The 15,775-nt window shown below is 36.2% G+C and overlaps 1 protein-coding gene across 1 annotated transcript; it reads right to left on the bottom strand.

Annotated features, from left to right (window-relative positions):
- Window positions 1-2,681: 2,681 nt before the first annotated feature.
- LOC121863776 (E3 ubiquitin-protein ligase UHRF1-like) lies at window positions 2,682-15,619 on the bottom strand. The gene is made up of 13 exons (XM_042362573.1): window positions 15,322-15,619; window positions 13,492-13,653; window positions 12,302-12,501; window positions 11,861-12,017; window positions 10,966-11,158; window positions 8,837-9,023; window positions 8,449-8,680; window positions 7,813-8,024; window positions 7,463-7,603; window positions 6,914-7,070; window positions 6,179-6,322; window positions 5,816-5,956; window positions 2,682-5,665 (listed from the first exon to the last, which is right to left on the bottom strand). The coding sequence occupies exons 1-13, from the start codon at window positions 15,469-15,471 to the stop codon at window positions 5,420-5,422; spliced, it is 2,322 nt and encodes a 773-aa protein (XP_042218507.1). The 5' UTR covers window positions 15,472-15,619; the 3' UTR covers window positions 2,682-5,419.
- Window positions 15,620-15,775: the final 156 nt, after the last annotated feature.

Genomic DNA, 15,775 nt, shown 5'->3' with positions numbered 1-15,775 from the left:
TTGAAAAGTATGAGCAAATGCTTTTCTTTAGATATGTTCTCAGGACTGCTGCTGGAACTCCTTGATAGTTTTATTTAACTCCCTGACACCGGGCTATGGTAGTCATATGAACCAACGGCCCCCTGCACTCACACACTCATGTATTTGGAAATTTTATTATAAAAAACAAATCTAATCTTTTTAACTGGTCATGCATGATATAAACAGTAAAGGAATACATATCCTTACCGCAGGTTGGCATCACAGAGGCATGGAGGAGTCGACAATGCACATGAAGTGGTGTGAGAGGCAGTGAGGTGAGGTTGGCAGTACAGTACAAGGTAAACAACATTGATTTGTAGGCAGTATGAGGTGTAGGACACTTTGTACTCATTACTATTTACAATTACTGTATTTTTACTGCCTCGAGTAATTGATCATGAATCTGCTGATAACCAAGAGTCCACTACTACACAATACTTGTGCTTGGGGGTTGGAGGATAGAAACAGGTGTGGTCCAAGGGCGAGATCCCTACATCACAAAATCCAACCAGGCTTTCATGGCAATTCCAACAGTACTGTACCCTGAAGCCAAGGGGTTGAAGCAAGCATGCAGTTGAAGGTGGCTGAAGTGATCAGAACAAGTCTGAGTGATGGAAAATTTGTATGGATTTAATTGAGTGTTAGACATGCATCTGTCAATTACAGCAATACATTATCTAATGCTAATGTTGCCAGAAAGCCTGATATTTTTTTTCCCCAACTTGTAACTTCGGCTTGATAAACTTCACTGTCCTCACTTTATTTACTCGGTTACATGCACACAATCTTACTACATACAGAATTTAAAAAAGAAAAGAAATTATCATCAGGTCAAAAACAATAGATATAAACATTTCTTTGTGCGTGAGAATGAAAGAGGAACGTTGCTAAGGGTTGGCAAAGGCTGCGTTGCTATGGTGAAACTTGAAGCCACATAGCCAGCTTTGATGCAAATGCCAGCTGTTTTACTTTCATTTAGCTTTTCCTTACTAGTTTTAACTGTATATTTTGAACTAGATAGTACAGATATTTTATTAGTGTTTGGTAGTAAATAACAGTATTGTATATACTCTATATATATATATATATATATAATTTTTTTTTTTTTTGCAAACTGATTTCATGTTTTTGGGGTAGGATACTAGGGTTTTCTTGACATTGGGATACCGAACCCTGTTTTTCCTACGGTATATGTTCTATTCATTGTACGAGAATTCATACCTATACATGTATTCCTCCCCTCCTCCCAAAATATAATTTAAAGTCTAATGATGATGATAATGAAGTAAAAGTGGCAAATGACTTTGCCATGGGAGAGGGGAGGAGAGAGAGAAGGAAAGAATAGAAATGGGAAGTAAAGTTAATAGGTAATGATGGCAAGTGGTCTGTCCACCATAGTTGAGTTGAGGTGATTTGTTGGGGTGGTGGCCGTACACAGTAAGCGCCTGACCACTCAAAAGGGCGGGGGTAAAGCTAGCTAGACGTGTGTTAATTTGTTTTTTAAATGGTGTTATTTGTTCACATATATGTATAAAGTGGGTCTTGTTCTTCTATGTTAGCATGGAGGTTCTTGGTCCTCCAACTCATCAAGTTTACTCCAAACTCTGAGCTTGGCTGTGTTCAGTGGTTCGATATTGTATAGTTCATGAAGTTCTTGTATTTTGGTGGTGTATGGAGGGAGTTGCTTTGATACTCTACGGATAGCTTTGTTTTGTACTGATTGAAGTTTAAGTTGACTGGTTCTACTGAGTGGTATTGGTGGGTACTTCAGGTGGGGACAGACAAGTGCTTTGAATAGGTGTAGATGAATGTTGGTGTCCATTTTGCTGAATCTTCGTAGTTTTGCGAGTTGTGATTGGGCAAGCATTTTGCGTTGTGTTATGCTATGCCTGTTCTTGTTATTGTCGCTCTGTGTTTATACAGAAGTTCAGATTTTCTTCACGACTTATTTTAAATAATTTGCCCCAGTATTACCTGAATTCAGGTTCTTGTTCTTTGGGTTTGTTTAATTTGATTTGGTTGCTGTTTAGAATGTACGGTAGTTTGATTCAGATAACAAAATATGCATATTTTTTTTAATCCAAATACTGTATCATAAGAGATAGTATGATTAATTGAGGCATACCATTACAGTATTGTAAACAGTGCTCAACCATAGTATGGTTTTCCAGTGATGATAGACTATATTTCTCTTAACATTAGGCGTGCCTTCATACCTTAATATTTCTCCTAAGATTAGCAAAAGAAAAGCTATGAGTATAACAAACTTAATGCACCCAAGCTATTTGCCAAACAAATTTAATAAATAAAACATTAAAAATATTGCTGAATCAATACTGCTGGAATCAACATTTCCATTGTATACCAATAAACTTTATGCAACATAATACACAGCAGACAGTAGTGCCTCTATAGCTAACAATAATTATGGCAGCACCCAAACTGTGGTACACCAATTACTTCATATGGTAAATAGGAGAGAAGGAATGCACAAAAATTGTCATGGACACTGATACCCAGTGTTTACTAAGTTATTCCACTATGTGTTCATGGGTTCAGTTACACTGATATAAAAGTCAAATTACAATTCAATAATTTGTTTTCTATTTGCTGCATTATAAAATATTGAATACACTGTATTTGAATAGAAAACAGAAAAGCACATTGGAAATAACTTTTATTTCTATGATAATACAATAATGAACAAATATAGACATTTAACATTTCCAAACACAAACAAAAAACAGGCCTTATCTCAGGATGGGGGTTGGGGGTTGGCAGAGTATCACATCCAAATCAAACTCAACTAAACTTGGGTTGAGTCTTGGTAAAAATCCCTCACCATTGATTACATGTTACACTTAGATTAAGAACAAGGTGTAAAAGCATTGACAAAATTAAGTGGATTTTCTCCACTCTGAACTTGAGAGGTCCAACTATTTGAAACCCTTGTAAGTGTATGAGTGTTTAAGATGGCATGCATAGAGGCATGACATCAAATGCAGTATTTATATTTTTAATTACATTAAAAATATATTCATAACACTCGCCAATGGGATCACTGAAATTCTCCTTTGTAATGTGAAACTTTACAGCACAGTTATTAGAAATATCGCTCATAACATGAGTAATAACTGCAGAAATGACACCCAAACTAAAAGATGGAAATTGACATTAAAACTTAACTAAAAAAATTTCTTTAAAGTTGGGCCTAATTTCCACAACACGTATCCATTACCCTAGAAAACAATTTCTTCTTGGCAATTGTGATGAATCTAAAATTGGATTTTCATTGATTACATTAGTTCAAATAAGGGATAAATGTTAGTGTAAATGAAGTACAACTGCGGTTTTGTTTGTCAATAGACTTACTGGTCTCAAGCACATTGGTAATACTACTGTACAGTACTGTACTACCAGAAGAGAAAATCAGCAAGTTTGAGATATCTCATTCCTTCTTAAACAAAAATCTATATGGACCTCATCAACATTTCCATAATTTTTCCTACAGCCTAAAACTACTGTATTTTATATTTATAGTTTTATGATGTGTTACTAACTAATTGTGGCACTATTCTTACATCTACTGCACTTAAAAAATAGGGGGGGAGGGGTCTTGCTCCCTTCTCCTGACACTTACTACTCCTATTTTATCACGGTCACCTTGCTGTTCTAGTACATTTGCTTTTACCTCGGATAATAGCAAGTTTTTCATTTATTTTATCTAGTCCAATATATATATAAAATCTTTGGCATACATTTTCAGTCTTGCAGCTAGTGTTCTATGAGACTTCCTTTAAGTGTCATAAAAGCTTCTGCACAAGACAGTCAGGGTCGGTGCTCCCACTAGATGATCTTAGGCATGACCCGGTGTAGGAATGTGTGTAAGGAACCCAGGATTCAGGTGCGTAAAAGTTATTGGAGTGTTATTGAAGTCTGTGAATGTATAAAGGTGGAATGCATATGGGTTTTGGGGAATGATAGTTGTTATATTGCAGGAGAGCATAGGGCCCTTATGCACCTCAAGGGAAGAGTGCAAGGATATGTATAGGGGGAGCAAGTGTGTGTATGTGTGGGGAGGGAGAATGTGTATGGTAATGTTTGGTTTGGAGTGTGTGCCTTGTGGTGTTTATGACACTTGTGTTGAAAGGTTGTTTAGGGGTATGGCCACCTGGGGATGTAAGACTATAGAGGGGTTGGGAATGTAAAGTTATTTCAGAGTAAGTAGGAATTTGTGGGAAAATGCTCTATTTGTTTGCGAGGTATATGTATCTATCTTTTTTTATTATATTTACGGTACTGCATTGTGAACCAAGTAAAATTAATATTCTTGACTACTTAAAACAATTTAATTCGTTAAAATATGCAGTACATTCAATGTTTAATCCCATTATATTAGAAGTGTTGGGTAGGTGGGTAGTCTTTGATTACCTCACAGATACGACCCTCTTTTGTGCCCATCCCCTGGTCTCTGCAATATTTTCTAGGCTGGTGCCCTGAGTTTGTGTTGGTGAGTGGATGGGGTAGATATGCCATTTTGGTTTTACTCAACAGCTGCCATCAGGTAATCACAGCTAACCCTTGCAAGTTAGAAAAATGGCCATAAAACTATGATGTGTGTGTGTGTCTTTGTCTTGGTTCATCTACAGTGCCAATTACCCCTGCACTGGCCTTTATGACAATATCAAAAGGCTAAATTTCAAACTGTATATGCTTTCCCCTAACTGTGTACCTGACCAGTGTTATTTTTAAATGTGGAAATAACATAAACGAATCTTTTAAAAAGAGGAAAAGGTAAAGATAATGTTCTAAGCTTTCAATGATTAGCTAATCAATTACAGCACATTGTTATGGAGCAGCTAACCTATATCTACAACAGCTCTGAACATGTATATCGTAAAGCCACCAACAAGCTGGCTATCGTGTCGAGTAAGATCAAAGATGCAGATAAACACGGGATATACAGGCTTAGAGGTACATAAAGCTAAACTAGTGTGATTAAAGTGAAAAACTTAGGTGTAAGTTTCATTACATAGCTCATTGGAGTTAAAAATAAAAAATAAGGCTTTCAACAACTATAACACAACTCATATAACCTGGGAAAAATAAAAAATAAATAAAAAATCTTCAAATTTTCTAAAAATATAAATTCCGTGAATCAATAATGATTGCATATAGAGAATGGTACATCCTTATTTTGCATAACTAAACAGCTTTTGGTACTAAACTGAAGAGAGAGAGTATGTGTACAAAGCAATGAAGATATTTAACTTTAAATTTTCAGTTACCAAATAATGAACATTTGTCATGGGTGGGACAATCAGTCACTACAGAGGGGATAAACATCTGTAGGATCACACCATTATTACTTCACTAAACCTAGGGGCTGGAAGGGGCCTTAGCGTGCTACATCGTACCCTGGGAAAAGTTTTATAAGGCAATTACTCAGGGACTTATTTATGTCCATCTTGTAACCTTTCCCCAAGTCATACCTACAGGCTGGACAGGTGAACACTTCAGCCTTAAAGGAACGTTGTAAGCAAGTCTGGCATACATTGTGGTTACACATTGTGGTGACTGGCTTTATCACCAGCTCCTGACAGCAAACACACAAGAACCTCCCTTCTACACCACTCAGGAATTGCTGTATGGATTAAAGGTGAGTTTTAGTGTTAAAGAATTATTTATATATATATATATATTACACAAAATATTGCAACCTGAAACTTGGATGGACGTATTTGACAGACATTGTATATTAAAGGAAAAAATAAAAGTATGGCCAGTTACTTACAGATCGTCCTTTTTCTAGCAGGGGTTTACATTCTTCCCAGAGTTTTGTGTTCCCTTTATCCTCTCCTATCAAGAGTTTAATATCCCTTTCAAGAACATAACCAGTACTTTTCCTTTTCTTGGATTCAGAATGGCCATTTTCCTGCAATTATTAGATTATCTCAGTACTATAGGATGTGTGTCTTTGGTTACTTCATACCCTGTGTTCAATATACTGTACCTTTCACCTAGTTCAAAGATAATTACACTTCCTAAATATTTATATGTAAACCAAAAAAATGTATTACCGTATGTAGAATATTTCATTTCCAGTTTGCTTCAACATTATCACTGTTTGTGTGTAGAAAAAGGCGGTCATATTTACCTGTGTGTGTAAATCAAGGCTATTTTTCCTCTTGTTGGTTTTATTTTTCTTTTTTTTACCATCACCTTCATCATCTGACCCACTGTCTTCCTTATTGGCTTTTTCTTCTTTCTCCTTCTGTGCTTCTAGGTAACCATCAGGGTACTGTAATGTAGAAACACTTCCTGTAGTATAGCGTCTTATAAGCCTGTAAATCAATACTGTTATTGATTTTCACTCAAATCTACAGCTTAGTCATAATTATCATTGTCATACATTTTCCTGGTTTATCATTGGAAAGATTTTTTATCCCTTTATCTGGTATTAATTTAAAGCACTGTATCTTATTTATGGGAGTCTCAAAATGTAATTTTAATGTTATTTTTGTGATTTAGCAAAATGTCGACTTATGTCAATCTCAGTGAAATTAATACAGTATTAAATATGTAAGTGTTGAGAACACCAATGAGCTACAAGGTTCAAAATCTGAAACTTAAGTAAATCTAACTCACAATGTTTCATCCGAACAAAGGGCACAACGTTGCAAACTCAAATTAATCAGCTCTCTTTTGAGGGAGGGAGAAAGGAATAATAAGGAGAGTTTGTCTTAGGACCCCTAGCTGTGCCACACCAAGAATGAGAGATGGATTGATGTAAGGAAGAACTGTACATCTTTTATAGAGTTGAGCCAAGTCAGAACAAAGTGAATAAATTAAACAATGACTAGAGAACATAATTAAAAAGAAAGCAACTAACCTGCATTTCTAATTCTAGTTCATGTATTCTCTTTGTGCCTTCCTTTGTCCATGGAGCAGGCATGGGGTCATCACGACGTAATAGGTACCTCCACACTTTGAAGCCACTCTTGCCAGTGTCTTGCCAATACTTAACTATTTTGTAAATGCCATCATACCTAAGAGGAAAGAAAAAAGGTTCATTCTTAATTTCCATCAGTTACAACTGCTTTCCCCAAGTATGACAAAACTAGTTATGAATAAGCATTAAGTGCATCTGTATGCAGTGCTCACATATGGGGCTGAAGAATAGAGACACCTATTCTGCAAAATTAGGAAAACTTAAAATGTTTAAATTATCACATTTCAACATAATCTTGCAAGTCATTAAATTTAGGACTTGTATATGGTAATTAACCTTAAAGAATACTATACTGTACCAAGATCTAATTTTTTTGGTTATGCAATGAGTCCAAGATGTAAATAATCTAATGGATAAAATTTTCATGACCTAAAGCACTACTCACATTTAAACTCAAACAGTGGCTACCCACATCACTGCATATCTTACCTGTTCCCTTCCTCTGGTGCATATTTTGAATGTTTTCGGCCCTTGGCATTTCTGACCACACGCACAGGTTTGCCCCCCTTCCAGTCTGTAGCTTCTGCTCCATTCTTATTTACTGGAGTATTGCAGTTTAATGCAAGAGCTCTGGAATAAAAATAAAGAAATACAAAACTACAACATGTAAAAAGATAATATAATTGAACATACCAAACTGACCAATTAGAAGTAGTGTTGTTTTTGTAAGTCTCTGAGACGTGACCGTAAAATTGTAAAAGCTATGACCATCAAAAGTGAACCTGCCATGCATTTTTCTGAGAAATTAAATCTAAACTTTTAATAAGAACCCAATTTACCTGTTCATCCTAGTCAGTTGCTGGTCACATGACTGTTCAGCTGTTCTCTTGTTGCCAGAGAGGTCCCTACCCCCTGAGCCAGTGTATGTGAAGGAGTCCCCATTATCTTCATCATCCTCGTAGCCACCAGATAGCACTATGCTGTATGCACCTTCATGTTCACGTCCGTGGATGCCAGCAACATGTGGGCGATGTATACCAGCTTCTGAAACCTAAATTTATTTTGCTGGAATAAAAACTGCTACTTGTTTGCACACAGTAAGGCAAAGTATACAGTAACTAAATATTGTCTCAATACTGCTACCACTCATAAGTGCCTACCAGCTACATGCAGGTACAAAAAGCTTTCCCACTGAATAGGTAACAAATATTTGTCCTTGTATAAATTACCATCCACCAGTAAATTAGTCTGTATTTCTTCTCTGCATCCTATTTAACCTACATAACACTCTTAGCCTTATTACCTCTGCCATTCTAATTTGCTCATTTCTTCCTTGACATGGTCCTCTCTCATCATACATTTCTCAATCCCCATAATACTCTCTTTCCACCAACTGTTTTGTAGATACTGTGTGTGTGTGTGTGCCAAAATAAAAGTTCTTATAAGTAGACACAGAAAATCTAAAGAGCCATTACCTGTAGTCTAAATTTCCACAAAGTACCCACTTCAACACCAGGCACAGGGCCAAAATGATTTTGTGGAACGAGGGTGCACACTTTCTGCCTTCCTGCACACGCAAAACCTTTTCCCCAGTCACGTGACGTGTTGCTCTTAGAAGACGCCATTTTTGCTTTCTTCTTACTCTCCTTCAACTTCTCACCAGCCTTAACAATCTCACTGTCATCATTCTTACACAGTGGACAGAACCTGAAAATATTTGCAGCTGGTATATGACCATACAAATGGGAATAGGGATAATAGGTAGACAATTACAGGCTAATAGACAGACATAAAGAGGAAAATAGGCAGATTAACAATAAAAGGACAATAGGTAGACAGACAAAAACAGGATACCTCACTCACCATTCATCTACATCAGGTATGCTTTCCATTGGTGGTGTGAGACAATAAATGTGAAAAGGCATGTCACATTCATCACACATGAGCTGCTTCTCCGGGTTCTCCTTCCCACCACACTCATTGCAGCCACACTCCTTACACTTGCTTTTGGGAATATCCTTACAAGATGAGCAGCTGGGAGCACTTTTTCCTGTACAGTACGGGGATGAGGAATATTTTTCAGGGTTCGAACGGTGATGTAATGGGCAATTCTGGAATTTCCGAGAACATTCCGGGGATGAGAGATTTTTTTCCGGCTTTGAGAGAGTCCTCTCGTTACTCGGAAATCTCTCATTCCCGGAAGTGCTCTGCACCAATTATTCCGGCTAACGGGGATACAGTAGAACGCCGATATAACACGAGATACGTTCCAAGAGAGGTTGCTTTAAACCAAATTCACACTAAATCGAAGTGTTGTTTCAATGGAATAATTTAGTTTGGTACTTGAGAGAAACACAAAATAATAAAAAAACTGAGTCTACCCAGATGCAACTCAGTCCATCTCCTAGAATAAACAAAACATTGTTTTTTGTAGAATTATGTTAAAACAAACACTCATAAATCAACACAGCTAAAATTAAGGGAAGCGAAATGGTCTGTTTACTGGCCGGAAAGATGGGGGGAGGGGAGAGGTGAGGTGATATGTTTGACAGTTGATGCCAAGGTCTAGTGCTTATTTATTTATCTGTCCTTAAGGGTGACTTAGTTTTTCTCTTATAAAATGTCACTAAACTGACCTGGGAGAATATAAATAACATTGCTGGAATTCTTATAAAAGTGATTAGTTTGAACATAAACATGCTATAGTTTGCATTAAACATACAAATTTTAGTTCCAATTACAAATGGCGAAAATCTTCTTCTTTTGTGCAAAATATATGACGTCTATATTCAAATTATTTGCTGCCTTGCAAGGATTCTAGCAATGCAAATTATATTCTTTAGACTGTGATATTATATAAGATAAAAACTGTAAGCCTATAACCACCCAACCCTGGCTGGGAAAATGGGGGCAGTGACACGTCTGACAGTTGGGGCCGAAGGTCTAGTGAAGTATTTATTTGTTTATTTATGTCCTTTAGATTGAGATTTTGCTTTTTGTTTATAAAATGTCACAGAAGAGTCCGGGGGAAATATTATAAGATAGTGATTAATTTGAATATAATCATGCTATACAGTAGTTTGCACTAGACAAAAATTTTAGTAATCATTTAGTACATTATTTTGAGTACATGTACAGTACAGCTTTGCCTTTAGGACAGTGTAGCGTGCTCAGAGAAACATTAGGGGCCAGATTGACTCGCTTTAAATTAAAACATTGTCCATAATTGTGGATGCCACTTTAAATCGACTTTCTACTGTATCACTGTACTTTACCATTGACCTACATCACACATTAAACTATGACAATGTGATACTGAATACATAGACTTTATCTCAAGGTTCTGGAAAATTATATTAACAAGGATAAGATAAACATACACTTACGTCACTAAGAGGTATTTTATTCCATGCATTAATTTCTATTCTAGTTTCAAATTAAAATCTGAGATAGGAATTGTAATTATGATACCATAGTCAAAACATTTACTAATAAGAATGACTAAGGCATCCATAAATTGGCAAGTGGCTAATTACAGCAGTTTGCTATGAAATTACAAACTGTGATACTTATATGGCCACGAAGCAGCCAACCTATGACATTTTTGGTGACAATATAACTGAAGTTTACTGTAATGTCATATATTTACAGTTGAGGCAACCGATTTTTTGCTTTACAGGGTACTAATATATTTTTTAATTAACATTGACAGTTAAATGTATGAGAAGACATTGTTTTGACAAGTTTAGGTATAGTTAAGCCTGGAATTTCGTAAGATACAACTGCAGCTCCCATCTTATTGGCCATGCTACCCCCAAAATAAACATTCTTCACTGCTATCATGCCATACTCTTAATTCTTTTTTAACCAGTATGGAATTTTCTAAATTTAAGTCCTGTGACATAGAGGTGAAATGATACACTAATCCCAAAACACAAATAAGATATTCCTTAAATAGAGAAGCTATAATATTGACATGGGGATTAACTCACTTTTTGAGGGCGAACCTTCTGTGACAAGCCTATCAATTTCCTCAGTGCGTTTGTCCAATCTTATGTTCTTCTCCACAGCAAAAAGTTCATTCACAAGATGTATGTGACAGTTTTCTAAAGGAGTAGATTCAGCTCCACAGTAAACTGTAGCAACCAATTCTTTCTGGGTTCTTGTATTTATGATTCTGTTTACCTGCAAGGAAATATAATTAAAGGTGAATTCAAATGACCAGTACAGTATGGGCAAAACAAGAATACCGGTTATCTTTTAAATTAAAATGCTGGAAATATTGCTAAAAATTTGTTCACAAGAAGTTGAAGTTTTAATTTTACAACAAATATTTCAAGGTAATACAAAGGTAAATTTGAAAGTGAGGTCCCCAAAAGTACAATGGTGTGTTAGAGATGACAATCCGGACAGTATAATGAGTCTTCGGTGTACCACATTGGTAAAGTTGAGTACCCATTCACAGCTGGGTGAACCGAGGGGTATCCTGTCCTCAAACTAGCAATCCTTAGGACAGGTGAGCATTTTATCCAATTGGCTGCCATGGCATAATATAAATCTCATACAGTATTGTCAAGTTTGGCATCATTTTATGTGTTCCAGAATAGGTTATTCTCGTCATAATGGTACACCTGGTAACAGCAGAGTATTGATGCAGGTTAACATTTCATTAAAAGTTTACTCCTTTTTTGTTAACATTAGATTTATCAGATTTAAATAATTGAAATGTATCTTTAAACAGTATGAGAAGTTTGTTCTACAAGGGATATTATGGTTACAGTTGTCACTGTAATCTAATGCCAAAAAGAGAAAATTCTAATAAACATATACAAACATGTCACCAGTATCAATGGTACTGGTACAGCCTATGCTTAATACTGTACTTACTTTACAGTCAAACCAGTGTCCCCTTTCCTCAGGATCTTCCATATTATAGTTAACCATGACCACATCACCAGGATTGACATCTTCAAATTCAATTTTCATATGAGCACGGGGCCGGATATGTTTTAGTAACATTTCCGAAGGAGAGTCTTCATCATACCTGGGAGCAACACATTTATTAATATAGTACACACACTTCAGCCACTAGTATCACAAAAGAGAAGTCTAGGTATCAGTACAGTATAAGAAAGGATTAGCATAGGCACCAGTATAACAAAGTATAAGCCTCTAAACAAACACTTGGGAACATGAACACCTCTGTTCATACTAACAGCATCCACTAAAAAAGTCAAGAGTAAAGAAAAAAGTGTGAGCAAATAAATGAGTGAATGTCTACAGGGCCCCTGTTGGTCCTTAACATGCCTAAGCCTTGGAACAACTTACCCCTCAAAAACAACATGGTAAAGGAAGCCATCATCTTCAGCAGAAGGTTGTTTGACTTTCTGTTTATCTGTTATCTTAACAATTCTTCCCTCCCACCATGTTCCATCATAGAGGAACTTTGCATCAACCAGGTCTCCAACTCTATAGTATTCACTCTCTTGCCTTGTGGTTGCTGCCTTATTCTCTTTATTATTGTTACTCTGAAACAGATAATGTATAATACGCAAACTTGTTTTAATTATAGAATTTGCTTTGTACAATTTTCTAAAAATATAATTGTACAACAATCATTTCTCACCTGCAAGTTATATACAATAGGCAATTAGACATGTATTACCCACAGTAATAACACTCTGTGAAGAATAATGGATGGGTCTGAGGGAAGAATATTCCTTTCTTTTTCCTTCAAACAATATATTTTTAGACTTATGATCCACTACTGTGCATCTCAGACTCAAAAGAAACAAAAACCCCCTTCCATCATTTTTTTGGACTACCTCTTACCTCAACTTGTTCTCCCCACTTGGGTTACCACAAATAATCCTATGAGTCTGGAAGAAGATGAGGGCAGGCAGAATGAGTCCAAATACTGGGACTTGCAGCATAACTCCCTAATAATTTCTTAGCCCAAGCCCATAGTAACCTTGGGGAGGCTCTCAATACAGTATATACTGTACAATATTGAAACAATAATGGTGATGCCAAGGTTTTCAGTTTTCTGATTGGTTGGTTAGTTTGAAACGTCACAGACAGATCAAATGTTATTTTATCCAAGACTTTACCCAGGAAAACATACCTACAGTATGTCTTTCACCTAAGTTAGCCAGAGGACCTGTCATGCTTACAAGGTTGTGTCTAAACACTACTGGTACACTCTCACACACAATTGGACGATGCTGATGGTTTCTCATCATTTAATGTTGTCTCAACATTTTAAAATGAGTTATGCCTAATTTCCTATGCAACTCCCCTCAGCTTACAAAACACACACACACACACACATTTTCAAGAAAATACTTGTGTATTAATGCTCAGCACTCAATATTTTTACCGTCAAAGGAATTTCCAAATGTGATTCTTTAAAATACAACCTGGACATTTATCTCTATATCAATTATAAGCAGTTTATTGATGGCTGAGGAAAAATACACAAATAAAAGAAAAATAACTTGACAAAAGTGTTTTTTTACCTCTAAGTTTTCTTTATCTACAGCAGCACTAGAGTCTTTCTTCACACTAGAAGGCTTATTACTAGTGTTTGAGTTTGTTTCTGTCAACACTGGCTTCACCATCAGCTGAATTACATTATTAATGTTGATGTTGTAGTCAAACATGCTGTAGCCATCTTCCATCTATGGGGTCAAAAAATATATAATTACATATACGGGGTATCTCATTTATCTTAATAAATATTCAATGTACAGAATATCTATTTTAGCACCACAATAAACAACCTTTAATTCAGTAGCATATCTAAACATAAAGTTTGCTTGTGATGGGTTTGTCATAATTATAGATGCGAAATGGAGATGAATGATGACCCAACCAAACCCGAGTTAAACTACCCCGAGGACCAAAAAGTTTGGTGGTTCATATCACGTGGCTCTTCAACTGTTCCCAAACACGTCCCAGCAACCTTTCCATAACTTGCCTAGCATAACTAACCCTGCAATTGGTACCAAATACTTGAAGACATTTCTCTACTGAAGATATATTTTTTTTTTTACCTCCGAAGGACAAAAAAGTAAGAGGAAAACATTTTTGGAGATACAATTTTTACATTTTCCTCCCCTGAATGGTCATATACGGCCAGAACTGACACCATGGCGCCTTTTGTTAATTTCTAAGATGGTTTGATGGTTCCTATCATCAGGAATTTTTTAGCGAGATGACAACAGCTGATGATCATTTTTATATTCACATTATGAACGAACATTCCCAGACCTTGCCGAAAGATTTCACCAGTTACTCCTACACAACTGCTGGTCTATATCCACTACACCAATGATATAAAACAAATTTAACACCTAATCTAACCAAACCGAAAATAATAGTTATCATCTACTGTAAAAAAAAAAAAATCTCTGAAAGGAACCAAAGATACATCTCACGTTTTGGATGCAAAGAAATTAGTGTATTTATCGTCGGAACTTGAAAGAATCTTAAAAATTATACCAAAATGTTTTCTTCGTCTACTTCTTCGATTTATTCTGAGGTAAGAACTCATTTATCTTTGTGGGACAAATGTTCACGTTTCTGGTATACGCGGAACAATTGTCAGTACCGGTATTACCTTAAAAATTATTATTTGTCCAGTCACGGACCTTTACTTACCAGTACTTCCCCTAACTGTCTGGTATTCATTCTGATTGGTCTAGGTTGGTGTACTGAATTCGGTCAGTTACAAACACTGTAGGGTTAGTTCAGGTTAGGTTTGCTAGTGACTGAATTCAGTAATCTAGGCTTCAGCCTAATGAACTTCAATCAATCAGAACGAATGCTGGACAAATAACAAAAGTAGGTGAAGGTTCATGACCGGTTAAATAACCACGCCATAAAATATTACTGTATTTCCATCATAAGATAGGAAGGCTTGGTTGGTTCATCGTAACTGATATATAATAGTTGCTCGAATTATTCGTGCTACAATTTATGAAATGTTCTACTCTTGTAAAGGGTCAAAATGGCATTGTTGGAATGCTGTAATATAGCTACCTATAAAAAGAACCAAGGAAAAAATATAATTACAATTCCTACATCAATTTTTAAATAATCTCGAGGTAAAAGTACTATAGTACTGGTTAACTCGGACCGCTGTTCCACAGTATTATCGACAACGACATTTAATTCGTGGATTTATGAATAAAATTAGCAATAACCATTGGTTTCTTGGGAACAGGTACTAACATCTTAAATAACTAGCACTTTGATTCCCAGAAAATCTGAATCGATAACATGAAGTGTCTCAGAGGAACCATTACCCCATAGTTACTTTTAATGTACAAACAGTAAATAATCACCTGTTTGCCGCGGTAAAACAATCGTTGTCTGTCAACTCCTATCCCCAGCTTCTCCTCCACCATGAAGCGAAAGTCCTTGACACTCGTCAGCTTTGATATGGTCACCACAGCAGTCTGGCTGCCATCCATTGTTCGCACCTTGACATACATCTTGTCTTATTCTTAATATTCACTGTGGCCAAATAAAACAAGCTGTCAGACAACACAAAGAACAAATGCCATCTAATACAGCACCGCCTGCCTGGCCTCTCTCTGTGGGGCGCTGCGTACTGTAAGGCGCCTCTAAACTTGGCGGGAAAAGCCACTAGAAAATGTAAACAAATGATAAGTGAACTACGAACTTAATACATATTTTTTTTGAATAACTTCAAACGGAATTTAACAATTAAAGAGAAAAGGGGTCTCAATAGTAGCTCTGAGTAATCCTAAATGTTTATCAGAAGTCTGTACGGTG

This window comes from Homarus americanus, unplaced genomic scaffold (genome assembly GCF_018991925.1).
Source record: "Homarus americanus isolate GMGI-L3 unplaced genomic scaffold, GMGI_Hamer_2.0 scaffold48354, whole genome shotgun sequence".
In the NCBI taxonomy this organism is placed as follows: domain Eukaryota; kingdom Metazoa; phylum Arthropoda; class Malacostraca; order Decapoda; family Nephropidae; genus Homarus; species Homarus americanus.
This window is presented reverse-complemented; position numbering and strand designations above follow the sequence as displayed.